This window comes from Macaca thibetana, chromosome 20, assembly GCF_024542745.1.
Source record: "Macaca thibetana thibetana isolate TM-01 chromosome 20, ASM2454274v1, whole genome shotgun sequence".
Lineage (NCBI taxonomy): Eukaryota > Metazoa > Chordata > Mammalia > Primates > Cercopithecidae > Macaca > Macaca thibetana.
The window spans coordinates 30,329,966-30,349,814 of NC_065597.1; the positions used below are offsets into that span (position 1 = coordinate 30,329,966).

General features: G+C 54.1%; 2 protein-coding genes across 4 annotated transcripts in view; one reads left to right on the top strand and one right to left on the bottom strand.

Moving 5' to 3' along the window:
* Positions 1-19,849, top strand: part of MAP1LC3B (microtubule associated protein 1 light chain 3 beta) — a 371,166-nt gene that overhangs the window by 277,466 nt on the left and 73,851 nt on the right. The gene's annotated exons all lie outside the window — the stretch shown is intronic.
* Positions 15,731-19,849, bottom strand: part of FBXO31 (F-box protein 31) — a 54,532-nt gene continuing 50,413 nt past the window's right edge. For 2 of the 3 annotated variants that reach the window (XM_050773628.1, XM_050773627.1), the window contains one exon: positions 15,731-17,917. In XM_050773628.1, coding sequence (XP_050629585.1) covers positions 17,695-17,917 — 223 coding nt within the window. In that variant the 3' untranslated portion in view covers positions 15,731-17,694. The remainder of the gene's footprint in view (positions 17,918-19,849) is intronic. The other variant, XR_007722000.1, reaches the window with a different exon arrangement.

A 19,849-nucleotide genomic window follows, 5' to 3' on the forward strand; every position in this document is an offset into this window, starting at 1 on the left:
GGCTGCTATTCCCGTTGGGGTAGGTTCTGCAGACCCCGGCCCCTGGAGCCACTCACCATTTCCGACGGATGGGCCGGAGGGGCCGCCGGCTGCACCAGCCAGGGTCTCGGTACCCTGCAAGGAGAGAAAGAGGTGGGAGCAGCCCGCGCGGGGCCCTGCGTCTTGCATAGGCGCTTCTGGTAAAGTCACTCATTTATAGATAAAGGAGTTGGCGCCGGATCGTTGCGTCCTCAGGTGGGGCTCGAATCGTGACTTTTAGAGAAATAGTGTTTTTGTTTGTTTGTTTTGTTTTTTAAAAAACAACCTGGGGTTTAAAGGCCGCGGAATTGGAAGCAGTCGTCACCCGGTGGCCTGAGCGTGCAAGCGCCGAAGCTCTGGCTGGCCATTAGCCTTCCCACTTTCGCTTGAACGCGTGTACTTTGCGCAGTTGCCGACATGGAGACAGGACGCATAAAATATTAATGTCTTAATATTTTAGTAAAACCCAGTGCTCTCTGCCTCTCTATCTTAAGTTATTGTCAGTTCCCATTTGTATTTCTTGCAAACGGTTGAGTATACCCTCACTTTTCAGTATTTTCATGCAGACTCTGATACTCTGGATTAATATTTGTATTTGCCCAAACCATCACGAGCACCTCTAACCCTGATGGGTGATACTTCAGGGTGCTGCGTTCTAGCCACAGAGCAAACAGGGTGCTCTCGGGCACTGCCCTCTGGGATTTCTTGGCTTATTTAATCATTAAGATCATGACCTATGAGCAGGACTGAGTTTCCAGCCAGCACATACACACATCCTCTCCTGGCCAGCATCCATACTGATTAGGCAGTGCCCCTACCATACTAGCTGCTTAATATTTCAGATACCCCACCCCGTGTGTTTGTGTGTGTGTGTAAATCATGTTGTCACTGCCCTCTTTGTAGCTAATGACAAAATTATCTAAGAGTCTCACTATTAGCCTAGCACTTTATTTTTTTTATTTATTTATTTTTTTTTTTTGAGGCGGAGTCTTCACTCTGTTGCCCAGGCTGGAGTGCAGTGGCACCATCTTGGCTCACTGCAAGCTCCGCCTCCCGGGTTCGCGCCATTCTCCTGCCTCAGCCTCCGGAGTAGCTGGGACTACAGGCGCCCGCCACCGCGCCCGGCTAATTTTTTGTATTTTAGTAGAGACGGGGTTTCAGCGTGTTAGCCAGGATGGTCTCGATCTACTGACCTCGTGATCCGCCCGCCTCGGCCTCCCAAAGTGCAGGGATTACAGGCGTGAGCCACCACGCCCGGCCTAGCCTAGCACTTTATTTATGCCTGTCTCATTTCTGCCCACTTTGGAGCACTCGGCTTCTCTGCTGTCTCTGTTTTCCTCCTGAGCACAGTGAAACATTGCTGTAGCACAGCAGGGCATAGAAGACAGGCTCATGCTCCCCTGGACGCTCCGGCCTTCACCTCTGGCACACTAGGTCTTGTCATTCCATGTCAAGAATGGCTCTTCACTGCTCTCACCCACCCAAGAATGGCTAAAATTAAAAGGACTGACGATACCTAGTTTGTCAAGGATGTCGCAGCTGGAACCTTCATACATTGCTCATAAAATTGATACAACCACATTGGCAAACTGGCAGTATTTACAAAACCTAAACATACGAATATCCCATGACTGACTAATTCCTCACCTCACCCAAGAGAAATGAGAGCTTATGTGTACCAGAAGACATTAACAAAACTACCCACAGCAGCTTTCCTCCTGATGGCCCCAAACTGGAAATGACCCAGATGTCCATCCATAGGAGAAAAGATTTTAAAAAGTAAGTGTGGCATGTTCACAGAGAGGAGATTTTGTGCAACAATGGAAAAGGGCACACAACCACAACCCGCAACAATGTGGATGAAGCGCACAATGAAGTCACTCCTGAATGTACGGAAAATTCCACGTGTGTGATGTTCAAAACCAGGAAAGCAAATCCATCATGACACAGGCTGGGGATGTGAAGGAAACTCCAGCCACCCTGCCCTGTGTTCTGAGTAACAAGGCCTAGATCCCAATCCTTGCTCTGCCTCTTACCAGAGACAGGTATCAGACAAGTTGCCTAACTTTTCTGAGCTTTAGTTTTGTGTGTAAAATAATGATAACCATAGAACCAAGTCTGAGAAGATCAGACATGAAAGAGCATGAGAAGTGCTTAAAAACCAGGGACTGGCATGGTAGCTCACATCTGTAATCCCAGCACTTTGGGAGGCCAAGGTGGGAAGATCACTTGAACCCAGGAGTTCGAGACCAGCCTTGGCAACGTAGTGAGACCTTGTCTCTGCAAAAAATTTAAAAATTAGGCATGGTGGCACATGCCTGTGGTCCCAGCTACTTGGGAAGTTGAGGTGGGAGGATCAGTTAAGCCCACGGGGCTGAGGATGCAATGAGCCATGATTTGTCCAGCCTGGGCGACAGGGCCAGACCTTGTCTCAAGGAAAAAAAAAAAAAAAAAAAAAAAGGCTAGACACAGAGTCCAGCACACGTCAGTTTGTGACGTGAGCGTGCTTCAGGCTGGAAGTTTGGCCACTACCACTGCCTGTTCTAGGCTTTTGTTTCCAAAACCCCCAAGTAGAGGGAAAGAGGAACAGAATGAGATCTCTGTGAACCCAAGGTAATGGGGACCCAAGTCATGCCTACAGAACCTCCTTGATTCCAGGGAGAGAGTTGCAGGTTCCTCCCAGATCACACCTCCCCGGGCAGCCTATACCCAGACAGAAGCAGGGCTCCTGGGCACAGTTGTGTGGTTTCTTCACCAATCAAGGGTCCCTTGCCAAGAACCCAAGTGAGGCTTGCATTTCCCCCATGCTCAGCTCACCCAGTCATGCACCCCAGCCTGGGCCTTAGCCTGCTCCAAAGGAGCACCATGTGTGAGTTTACACAGGAGCACACTGGGCTAGCAGTGGCCCTGCAGAGAGGCCTGACACCTGAGCAGCAGGAGCTACCCCAGACCAGAGGGGACCATCAACCTGGCTAGACAGGGCAGAGAAACAGTGGGCCACTGAGGCAAACAGCCTCACTTTCACCTGCTAATGGCTCTTTCCGGCTACGAGAGTTGCTTGACCCATGTGTGGGGACAGCCTTCAGCAGTGACAGGGTGGGGTGAATGTTCCAGCCACTCCACTCTGCAGTCAGGACAACTTCAGGTGTTCTGCACTGGCTCCTGGCATCCCCCGCAGGACGGCTCCAGCCGCCTATGTCCTGACCTTCTTGGTCATGCCTATTGTTCCGCCTCCTGTCTTCCCATTCCACCTCCCCACCCACCACCTATGTTTCCAGATCATCTGCCCAATAAACCACTTGCAGATCCTCATCTCAAGGTCTGTCCCCCACTTAGGGGAACCCAGACAAAGACAGCCTCTGACCATGATGCTGCTGCAGGGAAGGGCTTGTTCTGACTACTACGAAGCTCCATGTCACCTGCATCTGTGCCACACACCAGCGACCAAAGCCAGGGCTGGTTCAGAGCTGAGAGCAGTGACCCTCTGAGACCTGGTGGGCAGAGGGAGATGTGTGCCAGTCACTGATGCAAGAGTCACTGGCTGGCTGCAGCAGCATGAGGCTCAGCAAGTGCCAGCAAGATCTTTAGAAGAAAACACCCTGTGTGGATGCCGGGAAATGAGCAGGAAGGAGAGCAGGAGTGGCCCTGCTGAGGTTTCCAGAACACCAGGAGGGCGACAGGTGGCACATTCCCTTCCAGACGCTTACTTTCCGACTCGAGATTTCTTAGAGATGTAAAGCTCCCGTGGAGAGGGAAAAGGATTCGTCATCCACTGAAAATGAAGGCTTAATCCCACAGGGAAGAGCTGTCATTGACCCTCTGTCAGGATTTGAAGAGGCCAGGGGTGGGGGACAGAGTGGAGACACCTCTCTGTGTACCATACAGCTGGTCGCCAAGACAGCATCACATCCTCAGCCAGGCACAGTGACTAACGCCTGTAATCCCAGCACTTTAGGAGGCCAAGGCAGGCAGATCACTTGAGGTCAGGAGTTTGAGATCAGCCTGGCCAACGTGGTGAAACCCTGTCTCTACTAAAAATAACAAAAATTAGCTGGATGTGGTGGCAGGTACCTGTATGCCTGTAATCCCAGCTACTTGGGAGGCTGAGGCAGGAGAATCACTTAAACCCATGAAGCAGAGGTTGCAGTGAGCTGAGACCACACCATTGTACTCCAGGCTGGGCAATACAGCAAGACTCAGTCTAGGAAAAAAAAAAAAAAAAAAAGGCATCACATCCTTTAGGGGAAAAAAAAAAAGTGAGTTTTCAGCCCCTAAGGCCCTGTGGGTAGACGAGGAGCAAGGAAGACAGACACAACCTCCAGGAACAGCCACCCTCAGTGCTGCCCCAGTCCCCGTGCAGAGCCACACAGCCACACGGTGACAGTGTGCAAAGCAGGGCCTGGGAGAGGTCCACCAGACCTTGCACAGTGCTTCCCCCAGAGGTTTGACGGGGGAGGACGCCACTTCCACACATTTGCGCATTTCTCTCTCTCTAGCTTTGCAGACGTTTCCACAGACGCACACAGCACTGCCAAACCAGAAAAGAACTGACACTTTGTCATTTTCTTTCAGGTTGGCTTGTTATCCCAGGATAATCTTGCCTAATTCAACCCATGGCAGGCATAGAAAAGGAGTTCTACAAACTCAAGTCTTGGAGATAAAGTAAAAATGTGGTTTTTAAACTGAAACCTAGGCTGGGTGTGGTGGCACATGCCTGTAATCCCAGCTACTTAGGAGGCCGAGGCAGGAGAATCGCTTGAATCTGGGAGGTGGAGGTTGCAGTAAGCCCAGATCGCACCACTGTACTCCAGCCTGGGCGACAGAGCATGACTCCATCTCAAAAAAGTAAAATGAAATGAAACCTAAATAAGAACTGTAATTTTAAAAAATCTTAGGTCTTGGCTGGCTGTGGTGGCTCACGCCTGTAATCCCAGCACTTTGGGAGGCCAAGGCAGGTGGATCACTTGAAGTCAGGTGTTTGACACCAGCCTGGCCAACATGGTGAAACCCTGTCTCTACTAAAAATTTAAAAATTAGCCAGCATGGTGGCACGCATCTATAATCCCAGCTACTTGGTGTCTGAGGCACGAGGATCACTTGAACCCAGGAGACAGAGGATGCAGTGAGCCGAGATCATGCCATTGCACTCCAGCCTTGGCAACAGAGCGAGACTCTTGTCTCAAAAAAAAAAAAAGAAAGAAATGAGAATAATAAAAATCTCAGGCCTTTCACTGGAGACACTTTTGGGGTCTCTTTGAACAGTCCCTTCCCAGGCTGGATCCCAGAGTGATGAGGTCAAGATCACCCAGGTGCCTCTGACTTGCGTGTGTCTGCGTTTTGTGTTCACCGCCCGTTAATTCTCTGTGTCATGTGACCGATGCCCGCACAGACGTTGTTCTGGGCGCCTCTGCTGGTTCCTAGAGGAACCCTTATCCGTTCCGCTAGGGCTTGCTGGCTTCATCATCTCCCCTTATTCTCACAGTCGCTCCAATCGTGACAGTTTACATGTCTTCCAAGGGCCATCTGGGTCTTCCCTTACTTCATCTTTGTGCCGTCTGCTGAGGCAGACACAGCGTCATCATCCTCCTCTTTGCTGTTACCACAGCAGCATGAAAAGGGGCATAGCCACGCAAAACAGCCACACTCTGAGTTTGCTAATTTCCAGATACCTCTTTTACATGTCATCCTCCCACCCCCATCACATGGCACCGAGGACCCGCGATCTTAGCACTGTCTCTGAAATTACTGGAGTCCCCAATTCCACCCAGAGTTCGTCACTTCCCAGGACTCTCACGACCCCACTTGGGTTCAGACCAGAATGCATGCAGCAGCCGTCTCAGTGGGCGTCTCCCACCTCCACCTTCCTTGCCTGAAGACCATTCTCAATGTGGAGCCTCCAGGGGCTCCTGTGGGGCCCAGAGACAGCCACAGTCCTTGCTATGACCCACAGAGCACTGTGAGATCTATGTCTAGCTAATAACAGCACACACATGCACCCAAACAAATGTGCGCACACACATGCATGCTCCCACATCACACACCCGCACACTGATGCACCCTCGCCCTGGTTCCTGCTCTGCCCTCATCTCCTACTGCATTCCTCCTCCTTGTTCCAGCCTCGATGCCCAGTGCTGCTTTCTTACACCACCATGGCCTTGCACCTGCTGCTCCCTCTGCCTGAATTGCTCTTCCCCAAGTGTCTCAGGGCTGCCTCACTGCATCTAGGTCTCTACTGTGTCATCTTCTCAAGGCGGCCTTGACTGAGCTCCCTATTTAAGGTTCACACAACGGGTGTGTCACCAAGAGTAGACTTTGGGCAAAGCAGGTTTAGAGTTTTCAGATGATGGTGATGGTGATGATCATGATAGGGATGATGGTGGTGAGGATGGTGGTGATGGTGATGATAGTGATGGGATGGTGGTGGCAATTATGGTTGTGGTGATGATGATGATGGTGATGGTGGTGGTGATGATGGTGGTGATGATGATGGTGGTGATGGTGATGATCGTGATAGTGATGATGGTGGTGAGGATGGTGATGATAGTGATGTGATGGTGGTGATGGGATGGTGATGACGATGGTGGTGGCGATTATGGTTGTGGTGATGATGATGATGGTGATGGTAGTTAATACTGTGAAAGTTTCTTATGTGCCAGGTACTAGTCTGGATGCTCTCTGTATTTAACTCATTTACTCCTCACAGTAACCTATGAGGTGGGTTACTGTCACCATCTTACAGATGAGGAAACTTTAAAAATTCCCTGTCTTGGGCAAGTGAAACTCACTAACAGACTTTTTTCTTAGTACCCAAACTGTGCTCCTAGGGACACTTGAGAGGCAAGAAGGATTTATTGGGCTGTTGTGAATTTGGGGAAAAGCTCCTATACTCTCTGCAGAATTGCCCGTCAGTTTCCAGCTCCCCCAAGCTGCTCACGCGTGCAGGGGCTTGTCCTGAGTCTCCCAAGCTCCCCACTCTGTCCCTGCACTTTTCCCTTTCACCCTCCAACTCCTTGTGTCTTCAGTCTCCCTTTGCCTCCCCTAATTCAAATTTTCTATCAAGGAATGTGCTAAAAGTCTTGGGGGTTTTTGGGTTTTTGTAGGTTTTTTTGTTTTGTTTTGTGAGTGTCTCGCTGTGTCACCTAGGCTGGAGCGCAGTGATGCAATCATGGCTCACTGCAGCCTGGAACTCCTAGGTTCAAGAGATCCTCCCACCTCAGCCTCCCAAGTAGCTGGGACTACAAGCACACTGTGCAAAAGTTTTGAACAGACATGCTGCCAAACATGAATGGCAGCTGAGCACACTAAGAGAGGCTGAACTTTTTTAGTCCCTAGGGAAGTGCAGACTAAACTCAAAATGAGTTTTCACCACACACCTCTCAGAATGGCTGAAATAAAGAACACTGAGGGCCGGGCGCAGTGGCTCACGCCTGCAATCCCAACACTTTAGGAGGCCGAGGTGGGCGGATCACGAGATCAGGAGTTCGAGACCAGCCTGACCAACATGGTGAAACCCCGTCTCTATTAAAACTGCAAAAAATTAGCCGGGTGTGGTGGCTTATGCCTGTAATCCCAGCTACTCAGGAGGCTGAGGCAAGAGAATCACTTGAACCCGGGAGGCAGAGGTTGCAGTGAGCTGAGATTGTGCCATTGCACTCCAGCCTGAGCGACAAGAGCAAGACTCCGTCTCAAAAAAAAAAAAGAATACTGAGTACATCGTAAGGGATGGCAACGATGTGGCACAAGGGGACTCCGTCTGCTCTGGAAAATGTGGCAGTTTCTCTGATGCAGCATGTGCTTACCATGTGACACAGCAGTCCCACTTTTAGCTATTTAAAGGAATGAAAACTTATGTCCACAGAAAAGATCACACAGATGTTTATAGTGATTTTATTCATAAAGTGTCCAACTGGAAACTGCAAATATTCTTTCCGGGGACACAGATCCATTGTGGCGCCTCCACCCTGTGAATCCTGCTCTGCAGTCACACCGCGGATGGATCTCAGGGCATCGGGCCAAAGTCCCACATTGTCATTGCAGTGCTGCTACCCACAGACGGGCAAACACTGGTCCTTGGGGGATGGGGGAAACACATCTTGCTTTTTTTTTTTTTTTTTTTTTTTTTTTTTTTAAGAGACAGGATGTCCCACTGTCACCCAGGCTGGAGTGCAGTGGCACAATCTCAGATGACTGCAACCTCTGCCTCTCAGGTTCAAGCATTTCTCCCACCTCAGTCTCCCAAGTAGCTGGGATTACAGGTGTGCGCCGCCACACCTGGCTAATTTTTGTATTTTTTGGTAGAGACAGAGCTTCACCATGTTGGCCAGACTGGTCTCAAATTCCTGACCTCAAGTGATCCCCCTGCCTCGGCCTCCCAAAATGCTGGGATTACAGGCGTGAGGTACCGCTCGCAGCCCAAATGCTTTTTAAAAGGAAGGAAAAAGGACAGCTCAGCCCTTTCTCACTAAAGGGCAAAGGGCTGCTAGCTGGGCGTGTAAAATTGTGCATTTCCCTGAAGTGTGTTCTCTGGAATCCTCTTCCCCAGAGATGTTGAAATGGAGGTGCTTTGTTTAGTGCGGTGGCGGCAGATAACGGCCACAGGACAGCTGCTCTGGGGGCCTTGGAAACTACAAATGCTCAAACCACCTCCCCAAAAGCCACAGCTCAGCAGGCGGGAACTGGGGTGAGCATCTCTCCCGACAGCTCCCTGGTGACGCCGAGCTTCACACCCACCCAACCCATGGGAGCAATCCGACTTCATGGTAGATGGTGACCCAGTGGCCATTGCCTCTTTGCTTTGCTCAGGAACTGGGTGGAACGTGCCCAGGGAAGGTAGCCCCAGAACTGCAGGGGAGCCATGACACACTCAAGCCTCACGGAAACCCCTTTCCTTGGGCCACAGTTGGTTCCTGGGTGGCGTAGGGCCGGCTCTGGCCAGTGCGGAGTCGGCCCCTGCTGAGGTTTCTGGGAATTACATGCCTCCCAGGTGGAGAGGAGGACAACTGAGGACACAGCATCTCACTTGCCTCTCCTCACCCACCAGGTGCTGGGCCAGGTGTCACCGGAGCCAAGCAGCACACGACTGCCCCTGCCCACTTCCACCTCAGCCCTGACCCTCCCTGCACCTGGGAGTCCACTGTCTCCTGATGTATCTGATCAGGGGCGGCCACAAGAGCACATATTCCGGGACGTGATATGTGTGGCCCATGTTGGGGAAGAGCTGTCATTGTTCACTGCCATGTCCCCAATGCTTAGCACCATTTGTCGCATGGGAGGTGCAGGTTAACAACCCAGTAGTGCCCAGTGGCCTGGGGGACACCTGACCTTCTGGGGCCTGTTGGCTGACAGGTGGGAGGGACTGCCATCCATCGTTGGGGCCAAGGATGCTGCTCAACCTCCCACAACGCACAGAGCGGCCCGGCGCACAGATTCACCCGGCCGCAAACACCAACTGCCGAGGTAATACCCTGCCCCGAGGGAAGCGGACAAGGCTTGAGCATCAAGAACACTGCAAGGGTCTCAGCCAGTGAGGGCTGCCTGGGCCCCACCGCAGGCCTGACTCCTAGAGCCAAGCCGTTTTCTCCCTTGAGGCAGTGGGTAGGGTTCTCATGTGACAACCTTGAGTTTGCAGCTCGGCTATGCACACAGGTGGACTCTCTGTGCTTTGTCAGTTCCTACTGCTTGGCCCTGGGGCCAAAAGCTGCTTCCCAGGCCTCACTCTGAGAAGCATCTTCACGCCCTGGGTGGGTCCACTGCCTCTTCCCGCCGACTCTGCTCCTTGGGAAGAGCATGTTCATCAGCATGGCCAGGCAGGGAGAGCTCAGGACAGCCAGACCCGGGGCCAGTGGCACAGGTATATGTGGGAAGGGGCACCAGGGGCCTGTCCTCCCTGTGGGCAGAGCCATCTGTCCTCTGTGGACCTGCAGTTTCTGTAAACACCGGGAAGGAGCCAGGAAGCAGCAACTCCGGATGCCCAGAGGAGCCCCAGCCAAGGCGGATGCAGCCAGGACATCACGCCGTGGGGCTGGGCAAGGGGAGCCGAGCCGCAGGCTGGAAAGGCAGGGGTGCACGGCAGATGGGGATGCCGAGCCAGATGCTGACCGAGCTCCACCCACATTTGTGAGGGGCGTGGGAGCTGCGCCCTCAGAGGCCTTAGCTGGCTCCGGGCTTGAATTTCGGGTCCCAAGAGCCAGCCGTGGTGTGCCATGTGGCCTCAGGCTGAGCCTCCCTGTGTTTCTGTAAAACAGCACTCTCGTCTTTTTATATGAGAACCGAATTCAAGGTCCTAGAAGTCCTCGCATCGGAAAGGAAAAGTCGTGGTTTGATAAGCAATACACTCTCTGGCTGAGCCCAAGTCAAGATTTTCAATCCAAGTTCAGCAGCGCCCAGCTTCAGCCGGGACTGCTCTGGCCGCACCTGCTGTGAGCTGGCGCTTCTGATTCAACACCACACTTGGTGCAAGGGTCCCAGAACAGCTGAACTGAGTCACCGATGGCGGCTCTTCCTAGAGGCGCACGTTCGGGAGAGGTGAGGCTGCGGGGCTGGGGCCCTGGGCTAATACTCCCTGGCTTTGTGACCCTGGGCAAATTACTCAGTCTCTCTGAGCTGCTGCTTCCTCTCCTGTGGAGTGGGCTGATCCCAGCCACACCAGCACCCCTGGTTGTTCCGTGGTTAATGTCTGCCAAACATGGTGCCATGGAGAACACCCAGCAGAGCCCGGCTCCTTGTTTGGTGGGGAGGGACAGCGCTGCAGGGGCACCTCCCCCGGCCCTCGAGTGCCTTTCCACCTTGCTTCCAGGACCTCTGCGGCTCAGAAGCAGTGCAGGTGGGCTTCGGCAACAGGGAGGGCCCAGGCCAGCACACAAGGAAGAAGGGAAGGCGCCAGGGATCGCCCCCCGCAGGAAGGAGAGAGACAGAGGCGAAGATAGGAAGGATATGCATTGCTGCCTTGTCACTTGGGGATTTTCAAGTCAAAATGGGGAGGGGGCGAGGGTAGGTTTGGAAAGTATCCAAATGGCATTGTTTCACATTGCTGGCTGGGGGCAACCCTCTGCAGTGACCCTAAATACCCACTAGAGGCCACATTGCAAAAAGGGACCTCCCCTAAAGAGAGGGGACAAAGGGAGGACCCCGGGCACCCCACCCCCTGCAAGGGGAGGAAGGCTGAAGCCCCGCCATCCATCGGGTGGGCAAAGTGCCATGCCTCCAAGGGCAGCACAGCCAAGCGGTCCCCAGAGGGAGGACCGAGCTCCATCTGGGCCCAGGTGACCCAGCCACAATCCCTTCTCAGCCTCCGCCTCACCCACTGGTGTTAGGCACGGCCAGCCTAGGCAGCCACCAGTCCTCGCTGCCCATCTGCTGTCCCCTCAACCCCAGCAGCAGACAGAAAAGCCCAAGGTCTGAGCACCCAGGAGGATGCTGGTGTCAGATCCCTGGAGAACAAAGCCTCTGCCCTTGTGTCTAGGTGAGGCTGCGGTACCCAGGCCCAGAGCAGGTCCCCCCGGCTGGGCTGTCCACTCTCTCAGAGCAAGAGGGGAACTGTAGCAGGCAGCAGCCTTCCACTCGTTCCCCATGACCTGATTTTTTTTTTTCATTTTAAAATAAGAGAAACGTATGAAAGATGCCACATTTAGTCCCTTATCAGATCCACACTCCCTGCTGTGACCTGGGAAATCGGGGTGCGTCTCCAGTCTGCGGGGTACAGGGTCTCGTCCAGACAGGAGGCTGCATGGTGCTGCTTGTAGCGAGTGACTCGTTTGTAGTTGGCACGCCCCGTGCAGCTGAGGATGACCCCATGGCTTGGCCCCGGGACAGGACCCAGGCCCCAGGAAATAGCAGCAAACCTGAAACTAGAGAAGGAAGTGCCCACGGCCGGGGACCCATGATCGCCTGCTCTCCCTGGAGGGCGCTCAGGGCCCAGGAAGCAGCCGCAGCTGGCAGGCCATGCGGCAACCCCGAGACCAGCAGAGATGGCAGTGGGTGGGCCTGCAGATCACTGCCCCGGGCACTGTGTCCTGCCTGAGGGGCTTGTTTCTGAACCACACAGAAAGGGGGGGGCTCGTAATCAATGGTATCAGGATCAACAGGTGAATAGACGCTAGTTCTGCCGTGTGAGCCTTAATCTTTTTTTTTTTTTTTTTTTTTTTGAGAGGGAGTCTCACTCTGTCGCCCAGGCTGGAGTGCAGTGGCGCGATCTCGGCTCACTGCAAGCTCCGCCTCCCGGGTTCACGCCATTCTCCTGCCTCAGCCTCCTGAGTAGCTGGGACTACAGGCGCCCGCCACCGCGCCTGGCTAATTTTTTGTATTTTTAGAGATGGGGTTTCACCGTGGTCTTGATCTCCTGACCTTGTGATCCGCCCGCCTCGGCCTCCCAAAGTGCTGGGATTACAGGCGTGAGCCACCGCACCCGGCCTAGCCTTAATCTTTTTAAAGCAAAACAGAGTTGAAGTTCTACCCTCCGATACCTCTAGATGTGACCATACTATTCCTACGCGTGTCTTCAGCTTTTCACCACACGTGAATTGATAAAAATCATTTGCATTTTTACGTGTTACACCAATACCATCTCTCACTTGTTTTGCAACGGAACAAGGCTGTGTGCCCGTCTGCCAGGTGACAGCATGGGTGGCTCCCCCGTAGTCCACCCGCCTCCTTCCGGCCTGTGACAGGTGTCACAGTGTGGCAATGAACATCCCTGCGTGGCCCATGCCCGGGCCCTCAGGACGCAGTTGCCAATCCCAGGGCCCGTGTCCTTAGTGTCATGAGCTAGTACCAGCTGTCCCCAAAACAGCTGTCCCACCTGCGTTCCTGTTCCCCGGCATCACTGCCAACACTTGGAAAATCACACTTGCCAATTTCTGCCAGTCGATGGTGTACTTTGAGTGCATTTCCATGGAAAACATCCTTTTTCTACAATTCCAAGCTAACAGCATTAATTTAGCAGCAGTGAGTCACGGGGAGGCTGGGATGAGAACAGGAGGTACTTTCGCTGTCTTTGCTAAATACTTGAACTGTTTACAAGAATGTATTACTTTAGTAAACAGAAAAGAAAGATCAATGAGATCCTCACTTCGTCTGCCTGGCTCTGAGCACATTCCCTCCCGTATCTATCCTGGTCGCAGATGATGCAATTCACTTTGGCTTAAATCTAAGAAAACCCTCTGGGGCCCAAACCCCTCTGGGTTGGGACTGGAGATACCTCTGATGCCAGGTCAAAGGGAAGGACACAGGGACAACCACTGTCTGGGCTCCAAGGCATCCCTTCAATGCTCCCTTCTGTCAACGCAGGAAATTTGACGCTTTGTCAAGAAGCTGGGAAGTCTGGGTTCCCAGGCCGACAGCCCGCATGGCTTAAGGCTCTCGCCTCCATCTGACACATGCTCCCAAAGAAACAAATCACAAAACACACAACGAGCCTTCAAAAACATTTACTTAAAACTGCGAGGAGAAACACAAGTGCGTGGGTGCAGGTGGCGGCTGCCAGGCTTGCTCCGGTCCTACCCAGTGGGTGCCTACCCGGGCAGGGCACAGCTCCTGCTGCAAGGTCACCTTACCAGGGGGCACGGAGGGGCTCACGATCAGATGGCACAGTGCTTTCCTAACGCAGGCAGGCTACATGGCCTCCAGGAACAACCAAATGCAGAATCAGGCCAAAACCACACAGCTCTGACCCCCTCGTGCTCTGGCTAGTCTCCCGGCCAGCAGCCCCGGAGGGCTGGCATGCAAGCCACTGAGCTGTGGGTGACACAGGTTATTCCACAGTTTGCACAGTCTCATTCCCATTCAAAGTGCAGGCCAAGGCTGGGCGCAGTGGCTCACGCCTGTAATCCCAGCACTTTGGGAGGCAGAGGCGGGTGGATTATTTAAGCCCAGGAGTTCAAGACCAGCCTGAGCAACATGGCAAAACCCCATCTCTACAAAAACAAGTTAGCCAGGCGTGGTGGTGGTGGGTACCTGTGGTCCCAGCTATTTGGGAGGCTAATGTGGGCAGATGGCTTGAGCCTAGGAGGTCAAGGCCTCAGTGAGCAGTGATCATGCCTCTGCACTCCAGCCCAGGTGACAGAGCAAGACCCTGTCAAAAAAACAACAAAAAACTACCAGCCGAATGGAAATTATCTGCTGCTTTCTTCTCTAAATAATTCTGAGGATGCGTAGTCAAATGATGTCCCTGGTCTCTCCCCAGAGTAAAGACAGGCTGGGTCACGTTAACACTGGACTTGATCGTGATTCAAGGAGTTTTCTTCTCAGGGCAGGTGGTGGTTCTATGAGCACATTCCCTAAGTGTTCTTAAAAGTTACACCATGAAGGTAGCAACCAGAATGGAAACATCCTAGAAGAGCCTAGCTGCTTTCTGCAGAGCCTCGGATGGTGGACCACAGCTCAGTGTCTCCTGTTCGCACCTGAGACCCCACAGCCATGAGGACAACACGAGCTTGGAAGATGCATGTGGGCAGGCGTTCTGAAGTAACCAAGGGGCTGAGGAGGTTCTGCTGCTGTCCGTGACTCCCACGAGCACTGAAAATGGCCTAACCATGTGCAGGCGAGAAAGCCTGGGGGTGAACAAGCCCTGAGGAGTCAGGGAAGCCAGAGCCAGTGGCTGGAGGGCCCTCGCAGGTGGCTGCAGCACAAATGCAGGTTCCCAGAGAAAAACCTCCAGCTCCAACCTGGTTCTGCACAAAGCTGAAATGGAGCGGCCAGCAGGACATGTGGCTAGAGGAAGGCCACGGCCGCCCCCGCCCCCTCGTGTGCCAGATGGGCTTGCTAGGGATGCAGGTGCCCAGTGTCAGGGCAGGGACACCACAGAGCCGCAGCCAGACCGAAGGGGCCCAGGGCATGGTCAGGAACAAGGAATAAGGGAGCCTGAGGTTCTCCCGCCACCAGGCCCGCAAAGCCACTCACACACAGCAGCGGACACTGAGGTCAGGGCCCAGGTGGGCTGAGGGACCCCAATACCACTCACCTTGAATCTCAGCCTATAGAAGTCGTTTGCAACTTCCTCGTGCAAACATTCAGTGCCGGTACAGAAAAGCTTCCAATGACCTGTTTGAAATCTTCAATCACATCATTTCTAAACGAGTGATAAAAAGCACGTCCAGGCGTGCACAGCTGCACCGCAGGCAGCCCCACTCCAGAGAGCAGACCTGATCCTGCCCCAGAGGAGTGGCACAGCGAGGGAAAGGCACCCGTGGTGCAAACGGTGGACAGCCCCAACCTCCCAGCTCCACCTGCCACCTTCCCCAATCAAGCCCAATGCGCTTGGCTGTCCTGAACTGGCTTACTCAGCCTCCTCCTTGGAAACGGTTTTATCCAACTCTCAGCTGCCCTTGATAGGGCCTCCGATGATATCAGCCCTTCCGAGTTCTCACCTGCAGCTTCCCAAGAGGGTGGATGTCTTCCCCCATAAGGGAAGCTGCTGTGTTTCGAGACACACAGATTCTATGCATGTCCCTACAGAACCGGAGCCAAGAACTGGATAAGAACGCGTTGGAGTGGAAAAAACAAGGCCTGTAGTCACAACTGGAGAGACTGGCTGTGTGGCCAAAAAGGCTTCCCTTTCCTGGCTGTGTAGCTCTGGCCCTGCCTGGCATCACCGCAGGTCACCACCACGGACAGACCCCCCCAACACACACACCAGGAGCCACATGAGCTGACCACAGCCATGGCTGAGACATGATGGGTGGAAGCCATTTCTATACCCAAACACTGGAAGCGCACGTGAGATCTGAGATTCCTTTAATCAGAAGCACTCGTCTCCTGCAGTGTGCTCTTCAAGCCCCAGAGGGTGCGCCTCTGATGGACTGGGTCCCTTAGAGCCAGCCTCGGGCTCTTGGTAAAAATGCATTTGCTTGATTTTATTTAAACAATGGTGAATCTCCAATGGTGCCAAGTCTACATGCCAAGGGTCCTCCAGGCTGCAAGGCCACAGTCACTGTCACTCAGAGACCACCTCATTTGGCACGAGAGAAAAACAGTGACCACCACAGAGGGCAGGGAGTGGCAAAGCTTGTAGGCTAATGCTGCAAAAGCCGCTGGAAACTGGGGCCACACACGAGAGCCGGCAGGCACGCCTGGGGGTCTGCGTGGCTCACGGGTGGGCAGCCCTGCTGCCGCCTTGGAGAGGCACCTTCTCCACTGGCTTTTCTCCTGAGTCTTTCTCCCAGGCCAGCCAGATTACCATTTATGGGCCTTTGCCAATTCTCTGACTCTGGGACGCGAAGTAAGAATTTGCCAAATGCACTGAGGCTGGGCAATGGGAATTTTTTTTTTTTTAAAGGCCAGTCAAGGAGAAATTCATCAGGAAAACGTTTCCCAGGACATCCTCAGGTTGGTCTCCACACAAAGGCACACAGACTGTCATCTTCCCGGGGTCCCTCACCAGCAGGACATGTCCAGGGCGCCCAGCACAAAGGCTTGGAGCAGCCCAGACACAAGGACAAGCGGCAGAGAGGGAAGACTCGCTGGGGACGCCCACTCGGGCACAGAGCTGGCTGCAGGCTGGGGGAAGGGCCAGCTCCAGGCACCGTACTCTGTTCTTCAGGAGATGCCAACCTCAGCCAAGACCTCAGACAGGGCCCCCACACGCAGGTTAACACGACACGGGGCACACAGCCCTGGAGGCGTCAGTCCACGGGGTCTCCAAGCTGGAGGGTCCCGCTTTCCAAAGTGTGTCCCCAGCTGCAGATGTGGCTTTTCTAGAAAGCCATCCCCTCACCTGCAAAGGGGTTTCCTCGTCACCTCCCATGGGCACTCCTGGCACCTGTGTGGACCACACACTGCTTCAGACAAGCGGGCCTGGAGCCCTGCGTTCTGGAGGAAGTGCCAGCAGCTTGGTTTTGACACCATGTGTGTGCAGGGAGGAAGGCAGGGACCAAACAAACGCCCTGTCTGGAACTGGCCGTCAAGGACAGTCAACTGGCTGGAACGATGGCCTTGGCTCCAAAGCTGGAGAAGAGGGGCCGGGGCAGGTGAGTGGGCTGGGCCGTGCATTCACAGTGACATTCCCTAGTGACTCAGGTCACTAAGCCCACTCGACAGGTGGGGAAGCTGAGATCAGAGGTGAAATGCTTCTGTCCAAACTCCAAGCGAGCCAGTAGAGAAATGGGGATTCACTCCAGAGTCCCGGCCCCAAGCCTGAGATCCTATCAACGTCCCGAGCTTGCTCTCCGCACACTGTGCCCATCACACCTGCGCTGCCTGAGCTGTCTGCCTCTTCCTGACTCCCTCCCAGAGGCCACTGCTGCCCGGCTTCCCCCAACGGGGTGGGGTGCAACACATGCGTCTCACACACGACCCAGTCTATCATTCTATCCGCTCACGGGAAAAGAGCGCCAGAGGGTCCTGTTTCCTGAGAAAACCGCCAGCCAGCCCAGGGTGCGGCAACCCCACCGCTTCAATTCTCACGCGGTCCTGCGGCTGTCCCCCTAGATCCGCTGTATTCCAGCTCGTTCTCTCTTTTTTTGGTAAGACATGCTCAGCTTCTTCCATCATGGCACTGACAAATATGCAGGTCTATGTCACACTCTCTACATAAAGTGCTGGGGGGTGGCTGGGCTGGGACCCCCGACGAGGTGTGCGTTCTGGTCAAAAGGCCGGATTTCCAAAGTGCATGCTGCTTCTATTCACAGGTCAGAGTCCAGAGCCCCAGAGCCGCCCAGGATGTGGCCGCAAGGACGTGGCCGGTCAGGAAGTGAGGGACTGAATGTTCTTGAGCATCTCATCGAAGGCCTGTGGGGACGGCGCATCTGCGTTCCGGAAGGTGGCCTGGACCCGGCTGTACAGGCTGAAGGATTTCAGCTCCAGCCAGACGAACCCGAAGCGGTCCTCATCGAAGAGGATGAAGACCCCGGGGGTGCGTTCAGGGCTGGTGAAGCCGTGGCCCGCGATGAGGCCTGTGCCATAAAAACTGAACAGAAACAAGAGGGAAAGTGTGAGCTGGGGGAGGGCTGAGTCCAGTGCACGCCACATCCAGCATTCTGCGACCTGCTCTGTGCCACAAGAGCCACATCCACTGTTCATCAGCCAGAAGCTGACTCCCAGAGCCAGCCTGTCTCTGCAGGGGCAGCTGGGGGCGTGGGCTGAGCCTGTCTCTGAAGGGGTAGCTACGGGTGCAGGCCAAGCCCACCTGATGATGGACGCAGAGGCCAGAGCTCGGGGCTGCTCGGCGGATGGGCGCTGACTCGCAGTGCCCGTGAGAGGGACTCACCCACTGACTGCACACTGCCGAGTCACTGAACGGAAACAAGAGGTCTCTACAGGTTCGAAGAGCTCTGATCCAAAACACACGTTTCATAAAGCAGGCCCAACGTGGAAAAAAAGCTTGATTTCTGGGAGTTATGTCCCCATACAATGAGCTCTAACACAGACAGCCTGCGTCTGACACTAACTCCGAAGGAAAAACTCGCAAACACCCACTTATGGCTTTGAAGTCAACATCAGACAGGAAGACACTTATGTCTGTCTTGCAAGCAGCTAAATTCTTCCAACAGATGACAAGAAGTAAGGAGCTGGCCTGGAATCACCCACTGAGGCTCTAAAGGCCCCGGGGGAGAACAGCCCCGTGGACCAGGACCTGGACCTGAGGCTTCTCAGGTGCAGGGAGAAGTTCCAGTGACCAGAGGCAGGTGCAGCCATCGCACTGTGGTCAGAACAAAAGCAACAGGCACTCCCTGTATAGGTGCCGTGGACAGGCCCTGCAGACCCATAAACTAAGGGAAGGGCCCGGGAGCCCCCATATTCAGCACAGCAGGGACTGTCCTGCAGGTTAGCTGGGGAGAGGGGCTGGACAGGGCTTCCTGGCCAGTGGCCACAGCATGTGCTGCGACTCGCAAACTGGGTCTGAGCTGGTTGTGAAGTATGGGGGGTTTTGAGATTTTTGAAGGGTAACAGAGCTTTTTCCTTTTTTAGCTATTCAAACATTTACATCAGCTAAAACAACACTCCAACACTATTTGCGTGCCTCTCTCTGTAAACCCCAGTCACCATTATCATACATGGGAACATGAAGAAAGCCCCGCCCAGACATCCAGACCCCTCCAGGAGCTGGGCCGGTTGCACCCTTCCCTCCATGATGGCAAGTTTAGCGGGAAATGCAGACACACGACGGCATGGCTTGTAGGTAAAAGGACAATGACTCGTAACTTGACAATGGCAGAATGACTTTGATGCCAGGAAACTGACAGGTGGACCCTCAAAATGGCCCCCAAGGCCACTGTCCAGCAGAACCCTCTGTGGTGATGGAATGTTCTAGAGCCGCACTGTCCAGCCACATGTGGCCATGAAGCACTTGAAACATGGCCTGGGCGGCTGAGGGCCTGGATTTTTCATTTTATTCAATTTCAGTTCACTTGAATTTAAACAGCTGTAAAGGATAAGGACACAGGGCAAGGGCCTTGTTCATCTATGAGGAGCAGCCTGAACGGCAAGGGGCCTGGGGCACTGAAGGCGGTAGCCCAGACAAAACTGTATTTAAAAGGTCAGCAAGACACCAGCTGGGAGCTGCGCAGGCCTCGTCCCATGTCAGCCGCCCAAGCCCTGCAGGGGCAGCGGCAATGCCAGCCCCTCCCACGCAGTCTCAGCTGGTATCCACTCCACTGGCCACCCAGGCACTGGCCCGGCACAGCAGAGGCAGGCAGGCACGGAGGAGGGAAGGGGCAGGAAAGCAGGACCCGCATGTGAACCACGCACTGGGAGATGGCCGAAGGTGACCAGCAAGACGCTGACCAGGAGGACACCAAACCAGGCAGGCTTTCCACAGGGTGGGTGGACACCCAGGCGACCCAGGCAAGCTTTCCACGGGGTGGGTGGGGAAGGGGTCTTGTTCATTTCCTGCTTTCAA